This window comes from Gadus chalcogrammus, chromosome 5, assembly GCF_026213295.1.
Source record: "Gadus chalcogrammus isolate NIFS_2021 chromosome 5, NIFS_Gcha_1.0, whole genome shotgun sequence".
Classification (NCBI taxonomy): domain Eukaryota; kingdom Metazoa; phylum Chordata; class Actinopteri; order Gadiformes; family Gadidae; genus Gadus; species Gadus chalcogrammus.
The window spans coordinates 14,778,711-14,803,402 of NC_079416.1; the positions used below are offsets into that span (position 1 = coordinate 14,778,711).

The window sequence follows — 24,692 nt, forward strand, 5'->3', positions numbered from 1 at the left end:
CACATATATCCTTAAAAAGCATTACTCAAATGCATATCATTGACTGGTTTGCACAAATTAGATTTGAGGAGCGATTGGAAACGTGACCATTTTTGCTAAACAAATTCCAACTTTCCAATATCACATGCCATGTGTTATTTTAACACTAGTGGGAGCTAATGTATAAAACCTTCCGAACCAGACAAAGCAAATGAATAAAAAACGGATTCAAAATGTTATAGTCGAGTTTAAACCAACAATGAGAAGAGAAAGATAAACACGATCTTTAATAGTTGGTCTAAGAGTGGAAGTGGAACAGTATAAATATAGGGGATGATAAACTATACAGAACGTTAACACTTTTTCAAAATAGGCCATATTTCACTTTTTACTATTATTTTTTATTATTCTAAATGAATTCCATTTTGAGGATTACTCTTTTGGGTCCTCGATAATTTATATATTTTTTTCATGAACAATTTTATACCTAGATTTAAAGAACGGACAAATAACATACCAGTAGATATAGCAATAGCAGTAAGCACGCGAGTCGAGATCATTGTTCTCTTAAACGGTCCAAGTTATGCAAACGCAGAGTTGACACAATCAGAAGAGTTCCTTTCACCAAGCAGAGACTTTAATTCTTCACCCTAAAGTACATAGAAAACAAGCAGGTACAAAAACAGCGACACGCAGCGATGAAGGCACCTTGCTCAAGGGCAATCCAGCCAAAGGCAAAATAAAAGTCCTGTGCATTTCTCAGACTGTCATCAAATAAAAAACAAAATGGATTTAATTCTTTATTTTGGTTGTGGTTGGTTTTGTTCAACAGCTATTTTGGGTTGAGCAGGAATCTCTTTGTTGAGCATTAAGGGGAGGCACAATAGCCTACAACTTATTTTACACCATCAGTTTATATTTATTTTTGATAGAATGACTGAGAATGACTTAAACCATTTTCATTAAACTATTCAACTATTTGTTTTAATTGTGTACAATTGATGACCATGTACAGAACTTAACTTAAATTCTTAAGAAGGTGCAACAATTCCAAAGATGTTTTAAGCTACAATATCGATGACGTATCCACAGCTTTGTTAGGGACAAAAAAGCATGCGGGTTCTAAATAAAATCTAAACATAGGTAAGCACAGGTCAAAGTTCATGTCACTGTAATTCCAGTGCATTTTTCAGCCAGGCATAGACAGACCAAGAATCAATTGATATTAACACAAATGTCAAATACAGAACTCCTTTATATTTTCTGCTACCAACGGTGAGAAATTCACCAGGAACTAGAGATGACTGCGCTCTACGTTATGATGTAGAACTATCAACGTCTTGATACTAATCCCAGACCGGATGAACCCACAGTAGCCCTTGGGTGTGATGTAAACGACATGACCTGATATTGATTGATGACCGGCCCATAATATTGTCCTGCATACTCACCCATTCTGACACCAAACGTCATTAAAACATACACCCCGCCACCCAAAAAGCATGAGTGATAAGTGATAGCATCTTGTGCCTTTTTCCTTACCCAGATCAAATATTCGATTTTGTATCACCATTTCAAGCAGTCAGAAACACAACTAGTCTAATGAAGTGTATTTCCTGGTCCCCTGCTGTTGTTAAAGTAGACTCAAGGTTAGAGCAGACTCAAGGTTACAGTAGACTCAAGCCATCCCATGCTTATTGAGCATGTCCACATTTACATGTCACCACCAGGAGCCCTCCCTCTCTATAAACAGAATAAAGCAGGCGCCATACCATACAGGTCACACAACGTGTTACATTTAGTATTACATCTGTTCCCAAGCCCCTGATGCTGGTTTAAATAGGCAGAAAGCCACCCCCTCCCTCCCAGATAAACACTCAGCCCGACTGCCAACCGGACATCAACTTCTGGAATGAGAGTCTAAAAGTAAGGGATGGAACTAAATGTAGGAAAAAAATATATTTATTGAGACCAGATTTAACTTAATTCGAACCACCTCTAAGAGTATAAATGGCTACTGCTGGGAAAGTGTAAGGCTGATCATTGCATGAATCTGACACATTTAATGCTAACCCAATAGACTTAAGGGTTGATGATGTTGATCAATCGCATGCTCCTATTGGTTGACACCAGGCCACATCCCCTCACGGCGATGGACGTAGAAATGGATCGGAAGGAAAACATGCATGGAGGTTTCCCCAGAACTCCCAACCCAAAGGAAACCAACGGAGCCTGTGTGTGATGTGTGATGTGTGATGTGTGGTAGCTGTAGCGATAAGGTCAGGAAAGATCAGATGGGCTCTGTGACGTATAGTACAGCATATAGTGGAGCATGAAACACCTTTACTCAAAAGATTTACTGGAACTGTTAGACAAAAGTTTACAACAAGGGAAAATGAAACATTCTTGATTCTCAAACTCTGAACACTTATCCCAAGAACAAATGAAAACAATGATTTTAACTATAATATTACCGTAACAATGTTGAATCACAGCAACAGTTCAAGGAACATTAAAATGTAATGGCAACAGATATATGGATGGTTCATAAATGATCCCTGAAACAAATAAATAAATGGTACTGTCAAAGAGGTGCGTGAAATCGTACACAACACAACGTTCAATTCCAATAGCAACGTTTGATACAACACCACAAATGGGCTTTTACAAATGGTCTTGTACAAACTTGCATAGATAAAGTGATGCGGGGCAGCCCGTCATAGCGTGCCCCAAATGTAACATTCTCTTCTAATGGTTGGTTTTTACAAATATCCTGGAGACGCAGTCTGTGCTCCCTGCAGGAAGGGATCAGAGTTGACCAGACCCGAACCACTCAGAAGACGACCTCAGACTCACCCTAACACAATTACGCAACTATGCAAGTTTGCAATGTTGGACCGCCTTGTTTTTGTGATTGTTGTGTCGGGGGGTGGGGGGGGGGGGTGGGGAGACCCTGCTTCTAAGTTTTTTGTTTCCGTCAAAGATTTTGATTATACACTATGGCTATTAACAATGTGGCATACAACTGACATCATAGAATCGTGTTGGTACAAAATAAAGGGCTTGTTGACTGCGGTACCTCCGTGTGCTTTTCCCTGGGCGCTAAGCCATCGGCCTGCTTCCTACTCGGACAGAGGGAATGATGCCCTTTTTGGCTTTCTATAGAATTGTTTTTTAATTTAAGGCCATTTCTTTCCATTTGGTTCATCTACCAACTGGGTTAAAAATAAATACATTAATATAAAGATGATGTGTGACGTCTAATTGGGTGAATGTTAAAGGTGCCATATTATAACACCAAGTGTGTTATACTCACACCTGGTGGCATAATATGTCACCTTTAAGGAGGGTGGGGGGGGGGATGTCATGGTTCTGCTGAAATAGTGAGAGTGGGAACCGCTTCTCTGTCACATATTCTTTTATATATAATAATATATATATAATTATGGGTATGTGAAAACACGTAACGTTACAGGGCATAGTACGCTACTCTGAACACACAGCCCTTGTGGTAGGTTAGGAAACACTGACATCATCATCATCATCATTATCATCAATACGAGACATGCTGCACAGCAACGACCCCACCGCTACGTCACCACTCCATCACCACTCCGTCACCACCATGTTTACTGTGCAGAGGGACCGCGCATGAGAGAGAGACCGCACGCGAGAGAGAGAGAGAGAGAGAGAGAGACAGACAGAGAGAGACGGACAGAGAAAGAGAGACAGAGAGAGGCGACAGAGAAAGAGAGACAGAGCATGAAAAAGGTGACATCACTCTAATCAATGCTACCCACAAAAAAACATGTCAAGCGACAATGAACAATTATGGCAAGAGGATGAGAAAGCATTTTCTTATCCCCCTTTTTTTTTTGCGTCTTTTCTTTGAAAACGACAAAACGAGAGAGAAACAGCAGTGAAGCAAAGGTTCCTTCAGAAAGTGACTGAAGTTGTGACCCCCCCCCCCGGGCTGCTCTTCAGGACCGACTCTGGGCCCGGACACAGCACCAACTCCCAGCAGGATCCAGTGTTCAGAGCACCCACGGTCCGACGCCGGCCCACCCCCCAGGCCAGCCGCCCTGCCCCTTGAGCAGCAAGTCAGACAAGGGCGGGACCCGCTTGACCTCTGACCCCTGGCGATGTCCTCATAGGCCGTGCGCAGGGATCAGGCTCCTCCCATGCGTCTACCATGCAGAGCGATGGACTTCCAAAACAGCCAATGGGGTGGCGCCGTTGGCCGCGTCAGGCCACGCCTTTAAAAAACGAAGCGCTTGAAAGCTGGAGGGAGGGAACGTAAAGGCGGTGTGAATCACAAACTAAAGAGCGGCCCTTCCGACGGTGGAGGAGGGTGGGGGTTTTGCGGTGGCACGGCGCAGCGTGTTCCCTAGGTGGGGAGGGGGTCGTCGTCACCTTTGCTGCACTTGCACTTGCAGCAGAGGATGATGGGCGTGGCCAGAAGCAGGAAGGGGGAGGCGACCAGCAGGAGCAGGCCGAACCCCGCAAAGATCCCGACCACCTGCAGGGGGCAGAAGAGAGCGCAGAGTCTAATGTGTGCCTGATTTGGTGAGGATTCTCCTGCTGTCGGGGTAGTAGATACAGTTGTACAATACCGCTCACCAGACCGATCCGGTTCAGATCTTCAGAACTAACAACTGAAAGAAACTACAGAAAGTCTACATCCTTCAAAAATAAAAGAAATGGCAGAAATGTCAATTTCCAACCTTTTATCCTTTTTCATTGGCAATTACTAGTAGAAATGAACGTGGGTCATTCACTAGTGCTGGCAGGTTGGGTGCTTCAACACACGGGGGCGCCAGAGTCCAGGAAATGGAACAGTACTCAATGGAATACACACAGTCACGCAACAGTGGCTCACCACACCACGTTACACTGCTCATGCAGCACATAACAGCCTCTAACAATGCAACTGCATTAGAGACGCTTTCTATACACCTTGTGACGTAAAGACCTCATAAGGATCAAATTATCAGGGTTAGATACACGTCTTTATGTCGTTAGGGGGATGAGGCAGGTGTAGCAGAAAACGTGACATTTTGCAAATGTCACCTGTAAATCTGAAACACACACACACACACACACACACACACACACACACACACACACACACACACACACACACACACACACACACACACACACACACACACACACACACACACACACACACACACACACACACACACCGAGTAGCAGCTACAGATGGTGAGAGAGAGGGAGAGATATATATAGAGAGAGAGCCAGGGAGGGAGATAGACGGTGATAGAGAGAGAAAGAGAGAGAGTCAGGAAGCAGAGAGGGCTTCACCATCAGCGCCAGCCCGGTCCTGGCAGCTCTTATGTATTTATGAGCGAGTCAGATGGTGTTTTTTTAAGAGATGGCGAGGGGCGGTGGGGGAGGGGTATGGTGGGGTTTTTCGAGGCTAGCTTTAGCTTTAGGAGATAGAGAGAGACAGAGAGAGAGAGAGAGAGAGAGATAGAGAGGAAACGGTAAACAAGAAAAAAATTGAAGGATGTATCTGGCACCCAGGGGCCGAGCGCCGTCCGTGCTCACGGTGACTCAGGGAGCCCTGCTGGGCAGCTGATGCCGGCGGGAATGCTAATGTTCACAGCAACAACCCGCGACGACTGCTGCCCTGACACCGTGAACACATTGACCTGGCCGGGCGGACCGCAACACTGTTATAGTACGGAGGATTAACGCAGGAGAAAAGAAAGGAGACTGTTCCATACGGCACTGTACATTTAGGATCTATTATTTAGACGCCGGGGGGGGAATTGAACAGCCGTCATTTAAAACTCAGCGGGGTTCACCGACGGGTGCGTTTCACTAGACGCTCTCCGCCGCACGGCCGTGATTGAGTTGTGCGCCCCTGCTCCTCTCCAACTCTTCTTCTCCCCCTCCTCGGTTCCATTTTTCTAAATAATGGCAGCGCTGCACCTGTCACTGCATGCGTGCGTGAGCCGGCAGGAGGGAGAGGAAGAGAGAGCGAAAGACAGAGTCAGTGAGAGAGAGCCAGTGAGAAAGAGAAAGAGATTGAGCGAGAGAGATGGACAGAGAAAGATGGAAGTGTTTGATCTCCTGCTGCAGTGCAGAGGGTGTGCAGGAGTGAGAGGAGAGTAGAGGAGGAGTGAGACCAGGAGAAGACAGGAGGATTGAGGCCAGGAGGATCGAGTCTAGGAGGAGGCCGGAGGTGTGAGGCCATGAGGAGACAGGAGGAGACATAAGGTGTGAGGCCATGAGGAGACAGGAGGAGACATAAGGAGTGAGGCCAGGAGGATCGAGTCGTGGAGGAGGCCGGAGGTGTGAGGCCATGAGGAGACAGGAGGAGACATAAGGAGTGAGGCCATGAGGAGACAGGAGGAGACATAAGGAGTGAGGCCAGGAGGAGACAGGAGCAGGGAGGTGTGCAGGTGCTCACCTGAGTTCTGTGCCAGATAACCGAGGCCCTGGAGTGTCCCAGTTTGTTTCGACACGGCCCTTTGTCGTAGTGGATAAGGAGGAAGTCGTCCTGTTGCACACAACACAAACACACACACAATAACACCACAAACACATTACCGACAATCGCTCACAGGGCATGGCAGGTAAACGGCCCACAGAAGTCCAAACACGTCAAAGATAATTGTTCGGACTCACAAAAGGAACAATATTCTTTTCCATCACAAGTTTCTTATTGGAATATGAAAAGTCAGAGGGAACCTGCACCAAACATTACCATACACTACTGCATATACATGCTATACACACACACACGCGCGCTTCTACACGCGCACACACACGCGCGCACACACACACACACACACGCGCTTCTACACGTGCACACACACACACACACACACACACAGCTGTGCCCCCACTCACGTCCAGGGACTCCAGGCAGTACCAGCAGAAGGCGTGCTTGCAGTTCTTGCACATCATCTGCGCGCAGCCCTCGTCCCTCTCGATGTACACCTTGCACTTGGGACAGCGCTTGATTGGGGCGTCGTCCTCCTCGTTCTTATAGAAGGAGCTGCAGGGTGGAACCACAGAACACAGCTGTCAGGAGGAGGAACCACAGAGCACATAGCCATCAGGCAGAGGAACCACAGTACCCAGAACCCAGAGCCATCAGGCGGAGGAACCACAGAACACAGAACAGAGAGCCATCTGGTGGAGGGACAACAGAACACACAACACAGAGCCATCAGGTGGAGGGACCACAGAAGACAGAGCACAGAGCCGTCACTTCGCAGCGCGCCATCGTGGCAGAGAAACAACGATTCAACACGTCCGTCTATAAAAAGATCCCTCGTCATCGCTGATGAACGATCCACACCGCGCCACTCCTGCTGAGCCTCTCCTGCTGAGCCTCTCCTTCTGAGCCTCTCCTGTTCATCTCTGCCCTATCTGCTCCTGTACCTTCAGGTGTCTTCTTCTCGTGGTTCTATCTGGGTAAACGGGCTGGCAGGGAGCAGAGAGGTGAACGGGGGAACAGGGAGCTGACCTCTCCGAGAGAGAGGCTGCAAGTCAATCTCTTTCCTTGCGCCGTTCTCTGTGTATCGATTGAATGGTTTCAGGGTGAATCAAGGGCTCGTGCAGACAGTCCTCCACCCACCGCCACCACCTCACTGCCCCTTCAATCTGACAGGCAGCCAGAGGGCAGAGGAAAACCATTTCCTGAAATTGCTCAAGGGTGGAGGAGGAGGAGGGAGAGGAGAGGGGGAGGAGGGGAGGAGGGAGAGGAGAGGAGGAGGAGAGAATGTATCAAACCAAATTAAGCAGTCCGCTGTTGCCTTTTGTTTTGCTTTGCTTACTCATCCACTTTGTTGCAGACAACGGACAAGTTGCGTCGTGTTCGCACATCAAGCGCACACACCATCCAGAGTCGCCAATTAAATGGCTCTCCTCTAGGTGCTGAAGAGGCACGCCTTGACAGGAAGCCTCAGAGTGCGTTCAATATTCATGACGTTCTTTAGAAGTTTGCTACCTCTGAGAAATGTACAGAGATTTGTTGTTGGTGAGGAAAGGAAGACAACAAACGATAACCTGCAACCGAATGAGGTCAGCGGCTCTACGGCGATGCTGCGTGGTCCGTATGGGCTTTATGGGCTGCTGGCAGTATGCAGAATCGGTGCGAAAACTTTGTATACAACGGATGTATACATCTCTCCCTCTAGGTACAATGTACTGGAACCTGAGAGCGCTAATGGGATCTCACTAATGGGGGAGCTGGTGTTGTTGTTGTAATCCTTCACGAGCGAAGAGTGTCTGAACAAAACCACAGAGGACCTCTGGCTCTGCAGAGACCCTATCTCCAGGGTATCCCCCTCCCAGGGTATTCTCAGGTGAACCAGAGAGAGAGAGAGAGAGAGAGCGAGAGCGAGAGCGAGAGCGAGAACGAGCGCGAGAGAGCTATTGAAACAGATGATGTAACAGAGGGGGAATGTAGAGAGGGCGTAACATTGGAGAGCAGAACTGTTTCATGGTTCTACACCAGGACCTTGCGCCTCACCTGTTCTCCCCGGGCAGGAAGGCGGCGGTGGGCAGGCTGCTCTCCGGGCAGGCCACGCCCGGGTGCCAGGGCGCCTTGCAGGCAGAGCAGAACTCCATGGCGCACACGGCACACTGCACCAGCTGGGGCAGGGGGGGCGTGGCCGCCTCCGTCAGCTGGCACACCGCCTGACAGGTGGAGGAGGGGCACCACGTCCGGCATGGGTCAAGCAGCACCTCTGGGGGGGAACCACAAAGAGTCAGGGAAAGGGCCATGGCCATCGGTAGGTGTGTGTTTTTGTGTGCGCGTGTGTGTGTGTGTGTGTGTGTGTGTGTGTGTGTGTGTGTGTGTGTGTGTGTGTGTGTGTGTGTGTGTGTGTGTGTGTGTGTGTGTGTGTGTGTGTGTGTGTGTGTGTGTGTGTGTGTGTGTGTGTATAGAAAATATGTATTTTCTTATTCATACACTTTATGCTGTTCTTAAATGTCTTTGTGATGATGTTATTGGGCGTATTTATTTAACTGTTTCCAAACTACACCCATCCTGCCGCATTTCCCCAATCATTGTCGCTGGTTTCATTTGAACTCTGATGACTTCTCCACCCAAAAATCGGCCTTAGGCCGCGTTCACATCTAGCGTTTTTTTAAATCTGCCAGCGCTTGTTTTACATTATATTCCTATGGAGCAGAGCGTTTCTGGAAAAAGTCACAGGCGCTTTTTTAAACGCCTCTCCCAGCGTTTTTTTTCTGCCATACGGAGCGTTGAAAAAAGTTCAACTTTCAGGAAGAAAGCGGCCGACGTCAGGCGTCTTTTGGGCAACTGCCCAATCACAAGCGGAACATTGACACTTCGTCACACAGGAAACTCTCAACTGTCAAAACAAGAAACAATGGCAGACAAATCACTCGGGAAAGTGCCGGTGGAGCGATTAATAGTTTTAATTACAGAACATGTCGAGATCTACAACATGTCTAATGGGCTTTAGCCTGGATACGTAGTAGGCGAGTAACGTCGGGTCTAGAATGGATTCGTTGCTAGGAGATAGAAAAAACGCTCTCGGCGCTTTTAGGGCCAAAAACGCTGCCAGCTTTTCTTTTTGTTGAAAAAACGGTCGGCTCAACTTATCCCTATTACAAAAAACGCTAGATGTGAACGCGGCCTTATGCTGCAGTTCTTCAGTACGCACTGCTGATAGATTTAATTTCCGGGAAGTGCTTTACAAAGTACTCACCATGTACAGCAGTACAGACCCGTACTTGTGTACTCCATAATGTACAGCAGTACAGACCTATACTTCTGTACACCACCATGCACAGCAGTAAAGACCTATAAAGAGTGAAAGGCTTCCAACACAATAGAAACAGGATGTATCCTGCTGTCAGACACTTTGCGACGCAACAGCCAGGCCATCCCATCAGCCCCCCCCCCCCCCCCTCCCCGCTCATAGCAGCCGGGGGCGTCTCCCTGCATGTATATTTGATCGGGAGAACACGGGGTTGGGTGAGGACACTATGGTACCCAGACAGCCCTGAATACCAATCAGCAGACCACCTCCCATATACAGGCTCCCTGATATGCCCCACACACACACACACACACACACACACACACACACAAACACACACACACCACGCTGAAGACATCTGATGGGGTGAATAATAAGGAGGTCCTGGGGTCTTACCCTGGTCTAAAATCAGTATAACAACTTAATCATTTCTAAATGGGATTCACACCCATATTCTTGGGATTTCCAGATGCCCTGTCTGGCGTGAATGAGTGAGTGAATGAGTGAGTGAATGAGTGTTCATCCACCACACACAGATGTGGAGTAAGTCAGTCGTTCCATTACCTGGTCCCCGCAGCACGGGACCAAGGGCAGAAATTAGCTTTGCGCCGATTCCTGTGTTACTCACCTCGTTCAAACTGCAGCTTCTTGTACCTCTGCATCATCTCTGTGGCCACCATGCACTCAATCTAAACGGGGGGGGGGGGGGGGGGGGCGGGGGGGAGAAGAAAGAAAGAAAGAAAGAAAGAAAGAAAGAAAGAGAGAGAGAATTTATAATCTAACAGCAAAACAAGGCCACGTTAAAATGTTGGCCTTGAAATATAATCGTGATAAACACTGAATATCTAATTGCAGAATGCTTCATATTTCAAAATGGGAATAATCATTGTCCAAAGGGACTTCCAGGAAACGCTATGAATAATCTAAACTCACAAATGCATTTGGAGTTTCTACAAAAAACGAACAGTTGAATAGCAGGACATTTTCCTAAAGTAAAAGTGGGTTTGAAAGGCTGGCGCATTGATGGGGGTCATTACGTAAGTCTAGTGAGGCCAAGGTTTTGGAAGTCAAAAGCCATCAGGTTTTTCCAGAGGAACAAGGCCAAACGTTTGTAAAGATAAGATTGACGATGCACAATGTATGCTTATATAAGATATACACTGGAACCTCATTTCCCAAGCTCATTGATATCCTGATGGGCTGATCAGAATGGGACAGCGGTGACAAATTTAAGGGAAATCTAATGTCCTCTCCTGTGCTAGTGAATCATTCAGAACGGTTTCAGTGGACATACTTAAGTCAGCGTCCGTGAGTAGGGGGGGGTGGGGGGGGGGGGTAGGGGGGTGCTCAGTTATTCAATTTGAGCAAGACGCGAAGAAACCTTGACCAATTATCTGTAAAATGATTCAACGATGGTGTTTATTGATTGAAAGACGTTGAAACTGTGGATATGAGTTGATTATATCGTAGTATATTGATATATATTCTGTGTAAAGAAACAGCTTCAGGAGACTGACCCACAAAGCAGGCTTCAGTGCAGGCTTAAGAAGACTGACCAAAAGAGCAGGCTTCAGGAGACCAACAGAGCAGGCTTCAGATTAAGAGATTTAGACCATGTGTGAACCAGCGCCAAAAGGTTTTCAGAGTGCCTGAAGAGATTACTAAAACCTAGATGGTTTTCTTCAGCATTCAGTGGATGGTTCACATAGGTTAGAATCCTTCCCTGGGACCTTGGGGTCGTATGAAGTATGACTTAAAGTGGTATGTGGAGAACTGGACAGCAGGGGATTAGGTGTGAAGGAGTCGAGAAGATATTGAAATGAACTTGGAGCTCAAATGGTATATATACGGCTATTGTCACTCCAAACAAATAAAAAATAGGAGACTTTTCTTCCTACCTCTGTTTCCTGTAATTGGCCTCTTTTGGGACAGGCAGAGTCAGGGCAGCTAATGGCGGTTTCAAGGCCCTCTTTAATGAGAAGTTCAACGTACTGCTTCAGGCACTAGAGGATTGAGGAAACACACACACACACACACACACACACACACACACACACACACACACACACACACACACACACACACACACACACACACACACACACACACACACACACACACACACACACACACACACACACACACCAATATTAATGGTCTGCTGCTCAATAGAAAGAGGTACTTCATTTTCATATTGATTCTAATATGGAGTCTGTCACTGCTGAATATAACAGTATCTAAAACTCGGTGCCTCAGGCGACACCTTTGGAGATAAGTCAATATTTGTGGATTGAAATATGTGGTCGTATTAATGATCTCAGGGTAAGAACACCAAGTCTTCCTCTTCACTCACTGTTCACGTTTTGGCTTGGAGTCATTGCTCAGCATCGATACTACAGACATCCCTGGATATGAACTACATTACCAAGACTGCCCACAACCCTCCCTCTTTCCGATCCTGGGCAATACTACAGACATCCATGTACATGAACTAACATTACCCACACTGTCCAGAACCCTCTGTAGGACCCGTCCTAAAGAGTGCGCTCACCAGAGTGCAGAAGACACATTGGCACTGGGTGATGGTGGTCATGGACTCTAGGGGGAACTCTCCCAGGCACAGCTTACAGGAGACCAGGGGGTCCAGCGCCAGCTCCCAGCTGGGCCTGTACCGGGCTGTCGTCATCTTAGCACCGCTGGGAGGAGGAGAGACAGAGACAGAGACACAGAGAGAGAGACAGAGACAGAGACAGAGACAGAGACAGAGACAGAGACAGAGACAGAGAGAGAGAGAGGAAGAAATGGAAAACGATTACTTGGTGTGAACTGCTAATCGCTGCCTCGTGTGGAAGATTCCAGTAGCCGCAAACACAGTCACACGCTGCCGAGTGGACTTTATATTTAATTCACCATATTACATGTGATTAACCGAACTGGCAGGCCATACTTAATTCATAAGTAAATGTACGCCTACAAAATGCATTTGTCTACTTAAACGGTAGATGTGGAAGCATGAGCATATAGTCATGATGTGACACAACCTCAGCCTCCAGAAAAAGAGAGAGGAGGGGGAGAGAAGAGGAGGGGGAGAGGAGAGGAGAAAGGATGCCCAAACTAGGACCAAGCGATACACAGTGACGTCATCCCTCCGTCTACATGGCCCTCCTCAGCCGAGTCCTGTCATTGATTCATAATAAAGGAGGGCTCCTCAGCTGACTCCTTCTGCTCCTGATTCATAATAAAGGAGGCCTCTTCAGCTGAATCCTCCCGATTCATAATACATAAGGCCTGCTCAGCTGAATCCTCCTGATTCGTAATACACAAGGCCTGCTCAGCTGAATCCTCCTGATTCATAATAAGGAGGACTCTTCAGCTGAATCCTCCTGATTCATAATACAGGAGGCCTCCTCTGGATGCTCAGCTGTCACGACCAGCCCCGGTGAGGTTACACTCGAGCCGTGAAACAATTCTCCACTTCGGCACGTCATCTCTCTCGTGGGAGACTGCTATTTTGATATTCTCTCTCTCCCAGGCAGAGAGCACCCACTCTGTTATTTACAGGAAGTTGCCATACACAAACACACACGCACACACACACCACACTGCTAGGCAACCGTGGGGGTGGCGAGGAAGAAGGGGGGGGGGGGGGGGGGGGGGGGGGGGAGAGCAGAGAAGAGGGAGAGATGCAAGGCTTGAGAATGTAGGAAGAGTATCTCTCCGCGTCCCTGTCTTTATCTCCCTCTCGTTGCTTTTACAAGCGATACGTCATACTGATAGGACACACATAGCATGAGTGGGGTGAGTGGGAGAGTGGGCTGGGGGTTAGTGGGTGAGTGAGTGTGGTTTGGGGTTAGTGGAAGTGTGGTATGGGGTAGCGTGGTTTGGGGTTAGTGGGAGTGTGGTGTGGGGTGAATGGGAGTGTGCGTCCTTGTGAGAGGTCTGTGGACTGTGAGTAAACAACACGAGCCCCCCAGAGACCTGAGGGGGGGAGGGGGGGGATCCAAAGAGAGACACAGAGTGCAGGAGAGAGGGAGAGATGACTGGCATTAAGGAGAAAGAGAAAGCGAGAGAGCAAGCGAGAGACGGGGGTCACAATGTCACACATATAACATAACGTCAGAGAAAAACTTTTGTAAAGGAAGAAATGTGTATTTAACTTTGAATTGCGATGCTTTTGTCTGTGGAATAAAAAGAAGGAGGTGATGAAAAGGAAACACAACAAGGCACACGATGTGAAGTGTGTAAAACCTTTGGAGTGTGTGGACCGGGCAGTGTGTGTGCGTGCGTGGGTGTTTTTATTAATGTGGATGTCTTTAAAAATGAATGTTTAATAAGAGGATTGGGCGCGTGTGCAGGTTAGAGAGGAGTTATTGTGCGTTATTGTGTGGGCCTCCAGGAGGAAGCCGTCACCCCATCCAGTACAATGACCTCATTACATCCCAGTAGGGGAGGGGACTTAAAGGTGAGGCTGTGATCAAACTGAATGGAGAAGTGGCCCTAGAAATGTCATTGACATAATGACATAATATCAGCTCTGGTTCAGCCTGATCTCAAATGGCTACAAGGTCTATGGCCCGTGTTCCTTCAGGTTATAGACCAGAGGTGGACCGAGCAGTGATGCTGTTGTCCTGGAGAAATCATCCCATCGTTTTCGGAGGAGAGCAGAGAGATGAGATGAATACGAGTACGCGTGTGCATGTGCGTGTGTTTTTATGTGTGAGTGTGTGTGGATGAATAGCGATATGGAACATCATAAAAACATAATAAAACATTGAGCGAGAAAAAAGGGATATAATGACCTCATGTAACAGTGCCCTCCCGCTTTCAGGTGAAGACATGCGCACACAAAGATGATGCACACACACACACACACACACACACACACACACGGAGTGAGATATTTGCATGCAGTCCACTTTCTTTCGCTGCTCATTTCAAATATAGCTCTCTGAAATGCTCCAGATCAGGCCAAGGAATTCAAATCAATAAAGTTGGTCTCCACAATAAATCAGGAGGCAACAATCTGTCTCTCACACACACACACACACACACACACACACACACACACACACACACACACACACACACACACACACACACACACACACACACACACACACACACACACACACACACACACACACACACACACCCCTAAAGTGTCTCACTCTACAACATGATGGAACAGATCAGGCCACGCAAACTTTAATAACCTTCATGCTGTCACGCCCCGACGTGCAACCCAGACATATCTCCACGCCAAATATCCTAAATGTACAAGCAGTACAATGTCTCCTGGTCTCCAGCCCTGGAGCAATGACTGAGTTTGCTTGAGCACGGAGCAAGCATAACTGTATTGTAAACAGTCCTTTATATACTAATGATGTTGTGTGGCTCTTGCTCCGAAAACTAGCAGTCAGCTAGCACACTTCCCATGACCACCATTCAATGTTCATCATCACCATTCATTAGCTGGTCTGTGAGCTATATTGTGGAAGATGAATTCTTCACACATGAGCACTTTCAAATGAGTCTTCCTCCTGCACTCCGCCACACTGCTTTGCTCCCATGATTAGAACCCATCCAGCCCTCGGGGCAGCTTTCAATAAACAAAACTCATTTGCTGAAAGCAAAGATCTGCCACAGCTTTAATGGGAGGTGAACTCCCACCTGAATTCCCTCAGACTGCAAGCACATTCTCAACTGAAGAGAGATCTCTGTGGCTGAAGAGAGACCAGCCCTATATAAAGCCATGAAAGCTACAGCATCATCAGCTCTTGAAAGTTTCTCTCTGCAGAGAAATCTCCGTGGCTGCGGAGACCAGGCTTCAATCACAGCCATGCAGGCTACAGCAGCATCAGCTACTGAAAGTCCCTTTCCGCCGCGGAAGTATTGGTGCATCAACGAGCCCCTTCGAGCAGGTCGGTGAAAGAGATGGAAACAGAGAGAGACAAGACAGAGAGAGACACAATGAAGAGAGCAATTGGGCCGAGTCCGACCCTTGTTTTCACCTGGCCTGGCAGCTTTACACTATGTGTGAGTATAATTATATAAGGACACATTAAAGTGTTGCGTAAGTTTCTATTTATATAGCATCTCCTATGGCTGGAGTGAGCGAGGCCCACTAACAATTGGCACAGCAGCATCACATTATAACATGATTCAGTTCTTTCTCTCCACTCACTGCACGTGTGCAGAGAACACGCAGGGACAGAAGACCGCCACATAGAGTCCATTTTCTCACAAGCCGATAGAGTGGTCAGCCTAATGATCGGGTCCAGAGAGAGAGAGAGAGAGAGAGAGACTATTTGGGGGTTATTATTATGATTAGTATTGTTTTGCACATTGAAAACAGTAAGGTTGATGTGGTATTGTGTGTGATAGTGTATATTGAATACACCCTACAGTGTAGCAGACATCATTGCATGATTTTTATTTTTGAATGGATATAAAAATGCTCTAAACTAAGCATCACTGTGATGTCGTTAACTAAACTCCATTAAGTTCCTCCTAGCCTCCTTTGAGCGCGGCAGTGATGAGTTGATAATGATTGACAGCGCTCGTCTCCTTCATCTTACTAGCTTGCTTGATAGCACCCTCCCTCTGCTGTGCTTTAGCAAGCCAATTAGGCTGGCCATCAGCCCTCATCCCCACTCAGTGTTTAGCGCCAGAAGGAGACAGAGAGAACGAGATAGAGAGACAGACACGTATATATCAAACACACCTTCGGTTATGTGATATTAGTCTAAATATGTGTATAGCGAACGTGAAGTTATGCACTTTGTATGTTGTGCATTGTATGTTGTATGTCCTTGCACTTAAAAATATTACTGTGTAATAGCATTCTGTGGCATCGTAATCCTAGCTGTCTTTGTAGTGTACGGGGAATGGTTTAACCTAGCGATTGTTAGTGCTTGGCACTTGTTTCTATGAACATCCTTACTGTACCGACAGAGATATAGTGTAGTTTCTCTTTCTTCAGACAAGTTATTTTTGTAAGTTGCTTTGGATCAAAGCTTCTGCTAAATGCCGTAAATGTAAATGTAAAAAATTAAATGGCCGCCATCATTTTGGCGGCCATGTATTGGAATGTTAGTTATTCTGTTGGTAGTAATGGTTTACTGTTAATTGTTAATTAATTAATAGTTAATTGATTAGTCATTTTGGGCGGAAATGTGGTGCCTCTGCATTTCTCCTTCAAGACTTCAAAACAACATTTTCTTTAAGCTAGGTTACGGTACATTAATGCTGATTTAGGATTTCACAGAACTACCACTTTGTTGATTCTAAAAAGCTATTTCGAAAAATGAATGATTTACAGAATGGATTTATTCAGGAAAAAAAGTGGATTCCACTGTTAGCCAGTAATCAGTTTTATCAACATGTTCCTCCGAGCTAATATTAGACGGACTAAATGAAGACACACCCGTCTTAACGTTACAACACACCCTGATATAATACTGTGTTAGAACACACTTTCTTAAAAAATAATGACCTTGGCCTGATCTCTTTCAAGATAAAAAAGACCTGCTGAAAATACAGTAGGTCATGGGTTAGCGCGGACACAAACCTCAGACCCTCTCAGAGTGAGACGACACTATTCGTCACTTTCTGCAGCACCATGACCACCCAACGTTTTGTAAATCTGCCCTCCCCGCATTCATCTCTGGATCGTCCAATCAGAGGCCAGGAAGGGGCCATGCCAGAGAGAGTAGTGGTGGACAGAGAGCTGGCTGCTCTTTGGTTTCAGGGCGGCAAGTGGCCAAGGAGCTTATGAGACGTCAAAGTGCCCGCTGTCTACATAACCCGCAGTTACGCAATCACAGATGTATTTTGGAAGTGTGTACTCACATGTGTGTGCATGTGTGCGTGTGTCGTGTCTTGGCGCCTTCTGTGAGCTCCTCTTGATTGGACCATTAAACAAAACAGACGGAAAGACTAGCAACACAATCAGAGGCCTCTTTTACACTGTTTCTGTACTGCTGCTTTAAACTTCAACAGAAAGACTCCATGTCCCTTCCTGTTCCTGCTACTGTATGTTCACGTAAACACAACCACAATATGTTACATGAAGACACACGACACCCAAGGAGTAGTGGACTAACAGACTATTTTGAATGCTACTTGTAGTTGTAATGAAATAAAGCTATTGCAATTCAGATTCAGCTTTAGTATACATGAATGACGATGAGAAAATATGCCCTACTATGAAACAGTGCCAGTAAGAAAGAAAACTAGTTTAATTCTAGCAAGGGTAACTCTAACCCACTAACCCAAACCCTTGTACAAATTCTATATAAAATGCTCATTACTTTTAACTAATATTATATAACTGTGGCAGCTTTAAACGCCACAATTTCTCCCCACGAGGACAAATCATTTCACGATTAATTCCTAAACAATGACCAAGGAAACATTACTACCTAGAAGCTCTTTTATAACAAACATAAAAAATGGCGGCGGTCACTGCGATGCGACACCGTAGCGTATCGTGAGAGGTTGGCGATGATGGCCAACAGTGTTAGCTTTGCTCACTAGTAAGACACAGCTGCTACGTGTTGAGTGACTCCACACACAGCACCTGGAGGGGTCAGACGCAAGACAAAGTCTCTGCTGTTTGGATGAGAGGGCATGAGTGCATCCCCCCCCCAGGCTAACAAAGGCTCAGTAGAGCAACATCTACAGAGCAGAACCAACTCAAGACCCCCTTACCCCCCAGACACAAAGACCCCGTTCAGCCACCAGCATCATTGTTTACGCTGCCAACACCAACAGCATTCAGAGGGGATGGCATACAGTAACGCGCCCGACCCCACAAACACCCACATCCACACACCTACACACACACACCCCCAGACACACACACCTAAGTACTCTACCATCATTTTCTCTTCAGCACCAATTAGAGGTGTCCTTAAACAGCAAAAGGGAAATACTTCCTCATTTTGTAGTGCAGTTGAATTACGTCTCTCCAATTGGCAGAGTACCTGAAACAATGCGGTAAGCAGTTTTAAAAAGGGAACTGTCTCATCCCCCCAAAAGCTTTTGGCTGACATCAGGGTCTTAAAGCAAAGTGAAGCCGACAAGCATGCCTCAATGAGTCTATTCCTATTGGCAGATGCACAAAGCCTGGAAGAGAAGTCTTCTCCGCCAGAGATTGGATATTCCTTCACCAGTGGCATTTACCTGGCATTTCAAAGGCCTTGTGTTACGTCTCAAAAATCAGCATGTGTTGCCGTTGTTTCTACAAATTAAAAAAGATGTCTACTTTCATAAGACACATTATTCACAACAGCTATTTGGATGTTTTGTTTTATTTTGATAAAGCTGGTAAGATAAAACCAAAGCAAACCTTTTTCTACAGAATGTGTCCAAACGACAAAGATATAATCTGTGTTTGTATAATGGGGGTCTTTCCTTATCCATTAGTCATGACGTCAGCCAGGAAAGATAAGGTGAACTTTAAGAATGATAAAACCTACAGACAAAATGCTACAGAGATAAAGATGCATACACATCACATAACCAGACATTGCATATTCAACGTATGTCTGTTTACTCTGCCTATGAGGTTGCATATCATCGTTTGAAACAAATGGAGAAGCAAAACTAATCTCATGAGTGACTGTTAGGTGCTTATGACCTGCGATTTGCTCCCTCATTGAAAAGAGTTTACCACCATCCATCCAGGGAGACGGACAACAGGGGGACACATTCAGAGTAAATGACATTCAGAGTTAATGACACTCAGAGGGAGTGACACTCAGAGTTGGTGAGGTGCTGTTTGTCTGCAGATGTTTTCCACCAGCCATTTCAGGAATGGATGAGCTCAAGAGAGGGAGGAAACAGACTGTTTTCTGTTTTTAACGAACAGGGGACATTATTAGGTGTACTCAGTTTGTCATCTCCTCGCGGACCATGTCTCCCGAGTTATTCCTGAAAATGTGCTGAAAGATTCAAACTGAGCAGCTTGGACAGAGCACTGCTGTCTGGTTGAAAATGTTAGCAGGCCACATTCCCACCTGCTTGTCCCATGCACAGAAAACGCTCATCTATTCAGTAAAAATATGCAGCAAAATGAAATGCCATGAAAAGGCCATATTGACATATCATAATGCCTGTTACACCCATTTGTTTTGGGATCATCAAACCGTAACATTTGTAAATGATAATGAGCTGCTCTGGACAAGTTACTGCTCATAAGTTTGCATAAATCCATAATCTCTAGAACAGCCTCCCATTACTACCGTTGCCATAACCTCTGCCACACCCCCACCCAAGCGGGGTCCCGGCTGACACAAGCATATCAGTTCAAATTCAGACCCAAACCCAGGATGACAAAGTGAGAAGGCACAAGAATATGGACCAACCACATAAAAGAATACTCACACATCTTTTTTTAAACAGCTTTGAGTTAGGGCAATGGGAAGCAGGAAGTCCAAAAACGGAAACACGCATACGTCCTGAAAAATCCTTGAGCTAGCATGCAGTCAAATCTCCAAGTCTGAAATATACAATACAAATTAAAAAAAAACAATCCCTTTGCAAGCAACAGATTATTTTTTCAGCAACAATTTAGCACATTTATAATAACTATTGTCGTTTGATAGGGAAGAGGATCTTTTGTAGACATCTCAGCCCTAACAATTCAATTCAACAACTTGGTTGTTTTCTGACAGAGATAAACAAGTGAAGCGTTTCTCATTAGTCAGTCAGTACCCATCCCAAAATAGAACCACAGAGTTTTCAAATATACAGCATCGCAGCTTTTTCCTAATTTTCCTCCAGCTGTATCCACTGGGTTCATTTATCATTTCTATTGTCAGAGAAATTAACTTCGGAGCCATTTTCAGCCTCTTGTTATCGTCACAGTGTACACAACTCTGCCAAGTGTGTCACGTAAAGCAGAGAACGTTATCGCTGGTCCAACCATGTACAACTCAGAGGAAATAAACGGTAATTACACCACCCAGATGTGTACACAGTAGGCACAATGCACTCAACAAAAAATAACTCGCCTACCCGTAGGGCACTCCCCTCTAGCAGGAAGTCGGAAGCGTGACCGTAGGATAGCAGAGCTAACTCGCTACCCCTTGTTGGCAGGAGACCTACACCTACCTCACAGACAGACAGGTGATTGAGATTAAGAAGCATGCCAGGCCAGCATGACATAATGCTGAAGCAGGATGATCCCATCTTTCTGAAACTCCCTTCCTAAGGGTTCCTCTGGACGCGAGCCCCCACACACACACACACACACACACACACACACACACACACACACACACACACACACACACACACACACACACACACACACACACACACACACACACACACACACACACACACACACACACACACACACACACACCCTCCCCCCCCCCCCCCCTACCTCAAGGCCATGGAGGAGCGTTTGTTTCAGGACTCATTTCAGTGATTCTGCTGTGAAAGAGCGAAGCCACCGTTACCAGGCTACAACACAGACAACATTTGATGCGTGGCGTTGTCCTTGACAACTTCATGCCGTCAAAATAAGCGCTAAACCGATGATTGTGACCACTGAATGTCAGCCAATAACACCCTGATTCTGTAAGAGGTTTGATATTAACAGGGAAACACTTCAGAATGGGTGTGGGACGGGCTGTTTAGAAACAGCAGGGTGTAACAAGATACTTTAAGGTGTGCTGCTGGGAGCTCATGGGACTCTTGAACCAATCCAACCGGATTATTGGCAACAGAGAATTAGCAGGTTGGGAGTCGGTCTGAAACTGGAGAGCTTCCAAGGAAAACAACAAGGTAACATGTGATTGACAGACATGAAGTCGCTTGAACACATCAGCTTGTGGCTCCCCAGAGATGGTGATTTACCTGTATTGAGATTTATGCGCTTTAAAAATAGACGGATTTGAAGGTGATGGAAGATAGAACAGGTTGAATATAATCAGAAACCCTACTTGTTACACTACTTATTATTTCTATCTGCTCTATCTATTACGGTAATGAGGCTCTGGAAGTAGACTTAGTAGGTAACGGTCAGTCTACTGTATCCATCCTCACATTGCAGCAGATGGGGGGAGGACGGTCACGCGGTGACAGTTGGTTGATGTACCTCAGATTTCAACACTGACAGCACATATATCCTACCGTCACCCCTCAAATCAATTGTGGGTTGAAATCCAGTAGTACATCAGGGTTCCTTTGGGTTGTGGGTTGTGTATTGTGTGCTTTAGCCCGTTCAAGCTTGACCGGAATAAACATCTTAAACAGGCACAGCGAGGACCGGGCATGGTAACCATGGAGACCACACACCGTCTGGGAGCCTCTCCCCAGGGTACAGGGTCGTGTGGTGTGCTTGGGTCAGAGTGCCAGTGCTCTGCTAGTTCACCTTGCACCTTCATCATTCCGTAGTGGAGTAACGGTGGCCATGACAGCCGTTATTTACTCCCCTGAAGGGCAGGAGCCCTCCCTGCTGCCCTGAGACCAGACCCTGAGACCAGACCCTCCAGAGAGGAGCCTGCTGCCCTAGACCAGACCCTGAGACCAGACCCGGGGACCAGACCATAAGAGAGGAGTCTACTGCCCTGGGACCAGACCCTCCAGAGAGGAGTCTACTGCCCTGAGACCAGAACGCTGAGACCAGACCATAAGAGAGGAGCCTGCTGCCCTGAGACCAGACCCTCCCGAGTGGAGTCTACTGCCTTGAGACCAGACCGATCCTGCCGCCCTGAGACCAGAGCGCCGAGGCCAGACCCCTCGGACCAGACCATAAGAGAGGAGCCTGCTGCCCTGGGACCAGACCCTGAGACAAGACCATAAGAGAGGAGCCTGCTGCCCTGGGACCAGACCCGGGGACCAGACCATAAGAGAGGAGCCTGCTGCCCTGGGACCAGACCCGGGGACCAGACCATAAGAGAGGAGCCTGCTGCCCTGGGACCAGACCATGAGAGAGGAGCCTGCTGCCCTGGGACCAGACCCGGGGACCAGACCATGAGAGAGGAGCCTGCTGCCCTGCCTCCTCCACTGCTCTGGTCCAGCCCCTACCCCCGGATCTGGGCGGGGGTGAACCCGCTCAGGGCTTTGAACCGACCTTCTTCGTTAGTATGTACCCGTTAGCCCAACGGGGAAAGTGTCAACTGGAAAAGTTCTCAGATGCAATTATTGAAACAAAAACGGTCCCTGACTGCAATCTAGTTTCCTCCATCTCAACTCGGTGTGGCTGAGATGAGTCCAACATGGCCGCTCTCCTGAGGGCCTACGGCAGAAGGGCGTCAGACTCCAATAGACACCCTTTGCTTCTCAAATCTCTGACAAGCTGTCTTTTAGGGCGCATGTTTGTGAGGATTGAAGCTTGGAAATATTGACTGCTGCAGGTGAACTCACAACCACAGTAGCAACTATATCGTACCTCGTAGTTACACTCTTTCTGCTCATAAGCCATCGACAGTGCTTCACAGGCAGCAGTAATATTCACTCAGTACACACCTAGTATCTGCAGCCATCCATAGCTCTCAGCCTATCCTGATGACCTCATATAGCCTGGCGTTCTATGACTTAACATGAAAACCATTGTCAAATATGTCCTAAAAGGCGATATAAATAATATTACACATTGCAGTTTTTTAATTGGGCAGTCATTGGAAAGGTAGTGTGTGTGTGTGTGTGTGTGTGTGTGTGTGTGTGTGTGTGTGTGTGTGTGTGTGTGTGTGTGTGTGTGTGATGTATTTGGCCGACACAGACAGCTGAGGAATAGTTTTCTCCCCAGTCGGACCGTGGCCCGGCTGGGGGGAGACGGGGGTAGACCCGACCTTCTCCTCTGAGGAGCCGCCGTTCCCAGTAGCCTGGCTCATGTTTATACTCATAAAGATATCGGCTTGGAAACGCTCTGTGGCATTGACACACTGCTAAATGAAGAAGCTACTAATACTAAATAATACAGTACATGTTATGGTTCTGAGTAGGCTAAATGCGTCCAGACATGGACTGTCCTACATGTTCCCTTATAACGCATGTGTAAAAGACAGGACTAGGTCTTATCAAAGAGAACCCCAAGAAAGAACTAGATTAGCAACCTTTTAGAAAACGGTCCCGTTACAAACTGACCCGATGGGTTGTCATCTCGTGCTCTGTGGACAACATGACAAACACCACGGTACCCAACAGTACCTGCTCGGAGACAACTATGTCCTCAGGGGGGAGACCTCCGGGAGATGAACCTTGACCTCCAGGGAGACGAACAGGGAGATGAACCTCCGGGGAGATTAACTGCGCCCACCAGGGAGATAAACCTCCGGGGAGATGAACCTCCGGGGAGATGAACCTCCGGGGAGCCGAACCGCGACCTCCGGAGAGAAGGACCGCGACCTCCGCCCAGGCCGGGGCGATCTCCTGGACAGGATTACCGAAGAGCTGGTCCACTAGTCAGAGAAGCACAACACCTCCTCAGACCGCTTCATGCCTCATGTTTAGTACAAGTCCCCAGACGTCGTCGAAGCGCCACCAGGAGACCCGCTGCAGCGCGACTGTGGACGCTTCAGTCGTGTTCCGACCAACAGCTTTTACGCGATCAGCAGCAGGCAGGTTGTACCGAAGAAGAAACTGAGGAGAACATCCGCCGCTGATGTCTGTGTGGGTCGACCTGACAGGAGAGCTGTGTACAAAGAGCCCTTGTCAGGCTCGGTTCTCGCAGGGCGCACGACGTCCAGCCGTCCGCCTGCTGCACGGACACAGCGCGACGCCAAACGCGATCATGTTGCAGGGGAAGAGCCGGTGGGCGGCGTGTTTACCTCTGGGCGTCTCTCGGTCCTGTCGCGATCAGCTGCTCCGCTGCAGCGACGCCATTAGTGGAGAGCAGCTCCGTCCCTCGTGTTGTTCTGGAGCGACTGACGCCACCCAGCCCCGCGTTTCAAAAGCAGCAGCGACCCCCGTTGGTCATGC

The 24,692-nt window shown here is 47.2% G+C and overlaps 1 protein-coding gene across 2 annotated transcripts; it reads right to left on the reverse strand.

The window, feature by feature from the left end:
- Nucleotides 1–523: 523 nt before the first annotated feature.
- Nucleotides 524–24,642, reverse strand: rnf144aa (ring finger protein 144aa). Of its 2 annotated transcripts, XM_056590301.1 has the most exons (9): nucleotides 23,922–24,642; nucleotides 12,307–12,451; nucleotides 11,654–11,758; nucleotides 10,384–10,444; nucleotides 8,495–8,711; nucleotides 6,865–7,012; nucleotides 6,422–6,511; nucleotides 4,393–4,498; nucleotides 524–4,260 (listed from the first exon to the last, which is right to left on the reverse strand). In XM_056590301.1, the coding sequence occupies exons 2-9, from the start codon at nucleotides 12,439–12,441 to the stop codon at nucleotides 4,238–4,240; spliced, it is 885 nt and encodes a 294-aa protein (XP_056446276.1). In that variant the 5' UTR covers nucleotides 12,442–12,451; nucleotides 23,922–24,642; the 3' UTR covers nucleotides 524–4,237. The 2 variants fall into 2 exon arrangements, with proteins under 2 accessions (XP_056446276.1, XP_056446275.1); XM_056590300.1 differs by having other exon boundaries at nucleotides 524–4,498; nucleotides 23,922–24,641.
- Between the last annotated feature and the right edge of the window lie 50 nt (nucleotides 24,643–24,692).

Bases quoted from the DNA above. Each gene is read 5' to 3' on its own strand.
- rnf144aa (XM_056590300.1), bottom strand. From the start codon at position 12,441: ATGACGACAGCCCGGTACAGGCCCAGCTGGGAGCTGGCGCTGGACCCC. The intron at 8,712-10,383 runs GTGAGTAACACA...GTTCCCCCCCAG, and splicing joins GAAGCTGCAGTTTGAACGAG to AGGTGCTGCTTGACCCATGC. The intron at 7,013-8,494 runs GTGAGGCGCAAG...TCCACCCTGCAG, and splicing joins TTCCTGCCCGGGGAGAACAG to CTCCTTCTATAAGAACGAGG.